The sequence below is a fragment of the Rhinolophus sinicus genome, chromosome 10 (genome assembly GCF_057876585.1).
Source record: "Rhinolophus sinicus isolate RSI-liver-muscle chromosome 10, RSI-T2T, whole genome shotgun sequence".
NCBI classification, from domain to species: domain Eukaryota; kingdom Metazoa; phylum Chordata; class Mammalia; order Chiroptera; family Rhinolophidae; genus Rhinolophus; species Rhinolophus sinicus.
Genome location: NC_142510.1, coordinates 18,300,843 through 18,306,869, shown reverse-complemented (window position 1 = coordinate 18,306,869; position 6,027 = coordinate 18,300,843). Strand labels below are relative to the sequence as shown.

The 6,027-nt window shown below is 55.6% G+C and overlaps 1 protein-coding gene across 1 annotated transcript; it reads right to left on the bottom strand.

Moving 5' to 3' along the window:
• Positions 1-926: 926 nt before the first annotated feature.
• Positions 927-5,655, bottom strand: ORAI3 (ORAI calcium release-activated calcium modulator 3). Its single transcript, XM_019717212.3, has 2 exons — positions 5,183-5,655; positions 927-2,414 (listed from the first exon to the last, which is right to left on the bottom strand). Exons 1-2 carry the CDS (start codon positions 5,408-5,410, stop codon positions 1,758-1,760), a joined length of 885 nt encoding a protein of 294 aa, XP_019572771.3. The 5' UTR covers positions 5,411-5,655; the 3' UTR covers positions 927-1,757.
• Between the last annotated feature and the right edge of the window lie 372 nt (positions 5,656-6,027).

The following is a 6,027-nucleotide window of genomic DNA, read 5'->3' as shown; positions in this document are numbered from 1 at the left end:
CGCTGGTCACCCTTTATCTCTCTCTTGGATGCAGGGTGTCCTGTGTCCAGATAATGGCATTCCCAGGAGGCCCCTCTGCCTGAGCTCAGGATGCCCTAAGACCCAGACATCTCTATCTACAGCTCTTGCTGTATGACCCTGGGCAAGTCATTGACTTCTCAAAGCTTCAGAGTCTTCCTCTGAAATGGACATTAATCCCCGTCACGCAGGACTACCGTAAGTATCAGAACAGCACAGGAAAAGCCCCAGAAGCTGGTTCATGCAAATTCACCATTTTAAGTAATAGGAAAAGAGCAAAGGGAGCCTTGTTCAAGACCTCACACCCTAAGAATGGAAGAGAGAGGATTGGAACTCTTTAAATATTTGAGGAAAATGAAGCTGGAAAAATTCATTTACATGGAAGCACGGGTGATGAGATCATATCCCTTTCTCTTGTCCCAGTGGAAAGGTAGGGGTTCCTTTTCTCAAATCAGAGATTCCCCATGTCAGGGTAAAAGTAGTCCTAGTTTTAACTGACTGGCTGTGTGGCTCTGGGCACAATCCTGAGCCTTGGGCCTCAGTGTCCTTACCTCTGAAATGGAAACAAGAAAGACGTCTCGCAATGGAGGTGAGGGCTCGAGGAGATAACCTAAAAGCGCCTCATATGTAGCAGTCACTCAAGAAAGAAACTTATACTAAATCCTTAATGGAAGAGAGAGAACCTGGGCGCGGGAACCAGAGTGCAAAGCCCTTTGCCTTGGAATAACTGAGTCTCCACCTGCAGAAGCGACCGGCCCGTCAGCACCAGGAAGGGCTCATACCTGGAACCCACTCTCCCCCAACCGTGCCCCGCCCTCAGGTACACTTGCCTCTCTGCTGGGCTTTTAGGAACAAGTCGCCCGATCCCAGGAGGCCTCCCCTTCACCCCATTCACAGCCACAGGGACATCTGTGAAATACAATTTATTATACAAAACAAGGTGCATCAAAAATTCAGTGTCAGGATACCAAAGGCTCGGGAGGGGCTGGACCTTCTCCTTTAAAACCTCACCCCGACCCTTAATAGGTAGTCAGGCTGGGGCTCACAGGCCCTTGGTCTCCAAAGACCCCCATGCCCCCTCCCCCAATCCTGGCACAGAAGAGTGAGAACCAGTTATAGAAGCATCAAGTGTGGGTCTAGGAAAGTTGGACAGGCACTTGAACCTCCAAAAATAGGGAGGCTCCTCCTAAGAGAGGCTGGACCTACGCCAGGGCAGAAACGCCCAAACCCCTCTCTACAGCAGCTACAGCAAGAGTGTGGAACCCATCAAAATCTGGGGATGGGGAAAAGCTTCCCGATAAATGGTAACCACAAAATCGATTCTACAAAACTAATAGCAAGGGTTTGCTGCCTTCTGGGCAGCTGGGAGGGTGTCACCGGACCTCTATGTCCTGTATAGGGGCAAGTAGCTAAGGGTCAGCACCAAAGGTCTGACCAGGGTCTCCCTGCCTCCCCTCCACCTATCCCAGGAGCCTGGACTGAGCACTTTTCGCTCGCTCCTCCAAGCCAGTATAGAGCAGAACTTACAAAGCCCATGGGCAGGCTGACAGGGAGAATCCCTTGGAATGTGGGAGCTGCCCCCAGGCCCCGCCCACAGGACCCTGCTGGCAGGAATCTGGTCTCTACCTGAGAGTGGCCTCAGGAAGTGGCTCCAGGCAGTCAGTACAGCGGTCGGCAGACCTGGGATCTCTGGTTGAACCCGGAGGGAGGCAGTGTTTGTAGAGGTGGCCACACCAGCCTCACACAGCCTGCAGCTCCCCCTGCAGGCGACTCAGCTCCTCTAGCTCCTGCATGTGGCGGTCTGTCTTGTGTGCCACCAGGGAGCGGTAGAAATGCAGAGCAAAAGCCACAAACACAAGCCCTACGGGTACCATGATTGCTGTGGAGGCCATGGCTGCTTGCCAGCCTGGTCCATGGGTCCCACCACCACAGACCTGCCGGGGTGGGCAGGCCTCAGACGTCTCAGCCTGTGGCGGGGTCACAGGAGCAGAGGATGGCTTGGAAGCAGGACTAAGGGAGGTGGCCACGGGTGGCAGAGTCCCAGGCACGTGGGAGGGTGGTACCACAGGGGCTGGTGTGCCCACGGGGGCCCCAATGGGCACGAACTTGACCCAGCCAACCAGGACAACTTCAGCAAGGAAGAGGAAGGTGCCCAGGGCAGTGGAGAAGCCCCAGGCCAGCTCCACATAGCGGTGGAGTCGCTGGTGTGGAGACTGGTGGACAGAGTTGAGGTTGTGGATGTTGCTAACAGCTTCGATGTGGGGCAGCAGACACGTGGAGACCATGAGGGCAAAGAGGTGTACCGCCACCAGCACAGTGGTGCAAGCACTGAAGGCCACCAGCAGGCCTGGCGGGTATTGGTAGTTGTTCTCCAGCTGTACCTCCACCATGGCCACCTGTGGGGACAAGAGACAATGGACTCAGCGCTTGTAACCTCCTCCACGTAGCGGGATCTGCCTGCTCGCGCACATCCCTGACATAACCTTAGGCCCTAGAATGGTGCCTGGCGGAAGGAAACAAGGCTCCCATCTTTGTTGAGTGCATGAAGGGGCAGCCTTGGCAAGGCCTTGGTTCTGGGTCTTGGTTCTCCCACCGAGCTATCAAGAGGACTGGGTGACACGTTTCTGACAATCTTACCTCGTTACAACAAACGGGTTAAAAAGCACAGATACTGGAGCTAGGCTGCCTGGGTCCCTGCTCAGGTCCACAAGCTGTGTTGTGTTGAGCAAGTGACTTAATTCTCTCTCTGTGCATCAACTTCCTCCTCTGGAAAATGGGGATTAATAACAGTACTTACCTGCCTTACAGGGTCGTTGTGAAAATTGAATGATGGTATATACATCAAATTATCAGAATAGTGCAAGGCATGAGTCAGCAATAGGTGTTTCGGTGATTATTGGAGCTAGTGCCGAAGTGCAAGGCCAGAGTTTGCAAACTGGCACACTATGAATTCAAGCCAGCTTGCAGACATGTTTTTCTTGGCTCATACAGTGTGTTTCTTAAAGAATTAAGTTGCCAACTTTTAAAACTCAGATTTCATATCAATATCCCTATTTCTAGATCCTCCAGAAAATTTGACAGACCTGGTTACACCAGGCCCATATTCTGGCGTGGCCACTAGCAGCTAGAGTTGAGTCACAGCTGCTGCCTTGGGACAGGTCACATATATCCTCAGGCCCCACACAGCCAACTTGGTGTCCATATTACTTGCCTGGCGCTTGTAAACATTTGATGATCCTGTTCTAAACTTGTATAAATTTGGACTCTAGAACCAGACTGCTTAAGTTCCAATACTGCCACTTACTTGCTGTGGGACCCTGGGCAGGTGTCTTAACATCTCTGATCCTGTTTTCTCATTTGTAAAATGGCCATAGTAACGGTACCTACTTCATACGATAATAGAAAGATGATAAACACAGAAGCACTACCAGCCTGATACTTAGTGACAGTTCAGTACTATTTTGTATATTATTCTAACCCAGGCCACCGGGATTCCAGAATCTGGATATTGTCCCAGCCTCATTCTTGTGGGATCCATTAGATTGCTCCGGGCTGAGGGAAGGAGGAAGGTGCAGAGTCTGGAGAGTGGTAGTAGGAAGACACGGCTGAGTATTTTGGGAAATTGGGCCATGACGTGTGTTAGCAGGTGTCTTCTACAGACAGGGATCTGGGCCAGGCCGTCCTGGTATCTCCCATAGCCTGACCCAGCCACACTCTCCCCTGGCAGGACCGGAGCCAATCCTGCCCCCAGAATGTACCCATCTGGCCTCTTGATCCTGCAGAGAAGATCCTGACCCTTAAGCTGTGACCCCAGCAACACGCAAGTCCAGCAGCAGGCCAGGCTGTCACCACGGGAACAGCTGGACCACAGGGTTTTGGAGGTGAAGGTCCACGGAACTGCTTCCCTCCCTCTGCGGTCTGTACTCCGTCCCTAGATGACCACATCAGGAAGCATGGACTGGCCTGTGGACCGTGGGCACCGTGGGCCCCCACACAGAAAACCATGGACCTAGGATAACCGTGAGAGGTAGAGACTTTCCTTTTCAATCATTTCAGGTACAGAGGCCGTGACCCAGAGAGGGGCAGGGACGAACCAAACCCCCTAGTGCTATGACCCTTCTATTCTCACCTGCATTTGATCCCGGCAGCCTAGTCCTATGAGGACTTCCCCCCACCCCCAGCTGCTTCCTCTATCCTGTCACGGTGGTGGGGAAAGCCTGGACCAACAGTCTAGTGACCCTGGGTGCTAGTTTATTCTATATCCTTCACCTACTGAGTGCTCTTGGCAGACCCACTGTCCCATCCTGGGCCTTGGTCTCCATGCCTGTCCAATTGACAGGAGTTGGAGCCATCTTTGATGTGTGTCTTGCTCTAACGTGCTTGGATCTAGGATTTGCTGACAAGAATCAGCTCATCCTGGGGCAGGTACTTGGCAGGCTACAGAGGGCACACCCTCCACCGTCTCACCTTTTCCCACTGACCTGCGAAGTGCTGGCCTGTCCAGGGTGACACAGCTGGCCACAAGCAGGAAAGAGCCAGGACTTGCGTCTGTTGACTCCTCACCCGGAGGGCAACCTCAGTACCACCTTCTACGAGGCCTCCACTGGGACCGTTAGCTGATAGCATCTTCCCACACCCCCAGTGTATCAGCTTCCTCATCAGCTTCTTTTCCCAGAGGCTCCCTCACAGCCACTCTCTCTTCGCAAAGCTTTCCTAGGCTACACTGAGCACCGTTTGCACCTGCTGGGGCCAGCTCTCCTTGGGATGCGCCCACCTTGTTGGGTGACCACTCCAAGTTTATTCTTTGACTCCACCCCCTTCCTGCCCGGTGTCTACAGCCTCCACCCAGCTCTGATTTGCCTCTGAAGTCTCGTGGGGATCCGGTAATCACTCCTGCCTGGACTATGCTTTCGGACTCTGTGACCCATCCTTGCACATGTTATATGCCTCAGTGCCACCTCTGGTACTTGTTTATCGTCCCTGTGGCCCAGCTCATGCCACGGGTGTTCACACAAACACACACACACACACACACCCATTAGAAAGGGACTTGTGCCGCCCATTGGGACCCCGTTTGCTCCCCTTTCCCCGTCGCCCTCCTCCAGTGGGTACCCGTTTACTGTGCCCACGACCCCCGCGCTGTGCGTGCCTTCCCTCCCCTCACCATGGCGAAGCCCGAGAGCAGGGCAGACGTGCGGCTGGAGGCTTTGAGCTTGGCCCGGCTGAGGTAGAGGCGGCGCCAGCTGAGCGCCCGCAGGGAGTGCTGACTGGCCCCCATGAGGTCCAAGTAGCCGCGGTGCACGAACTCTCCGTACGTGGCCGAGCCCGCGGGGCTCTCGGCCTCCGGGTTCAGCGGGGCCTGTTCGCCCGCGTCCCCCTCGCCGCCCTTCATTCTGGGGGCCGCGGCGCCAGACTGTGCAGAGCGGTCACGGCGGGGCCGAGTCGCCTCGGAGTTTGCAGGAGGGCCGACCCGGGCCGGGGGCCGGCCCCATCCCCCGGTGGGGCGAGCAGAGATGCGCAGGCGGGCTCCCAGAGAAAGGAGGCCCCGGGCGGAGGAGGAACTGGCGTCTACTGGGAGCCCAAGGGGCCGAAACAGGACAGCACAGGCCGAAACAGGAACTGGGGCGGAGGCGGAGCCGGGTGGCCACATGATGGGGTGGAGCCGGGGGGTGGGGGGTCTGTCGGCAGAGCTCCCGAGAGACCCCGCGACCCTAGACTTAGAATGTCATCCAGACGCCAGAGCCCCGCTGCCGTGACCGGGAGTTCCCGGGCCCTGCACCTTTCAAGCACACTTGGCCATCTAACCCCTACCTAACTTGTGAACTCGGGGAAGCCCAGCCTATTCGACTGTGGGGATCTCGGGGGACCCTGCATGCTGTTCTAGGATGCCGTTAGGCCCAGACTCCCAAATCCATCCAAACAGCCCCTCCTCCGAGAGCCCCAAAGGGTGACCACTGCGGTCATCCCCTCCCTACCCCAACGCCCCCGACGCCGTAAAGAGACACACGA

Coding starts and splice junctions, on each gene's coding strand:
- ORAI3 (XM_019717212.3), bottom strand. CDS start 5,410: ATGAAGGGCGGCGAGGGGGACGCGGGCGAACAGGCCCCGCTGAACCCG. Junction 2,415..5,182: donor TGCTCTCGGGCTTCGCCATG/GTGAGGGGAGGG, acceptor TTGTCCCCACAG/GTGGCCATGGTGGAGGTACA.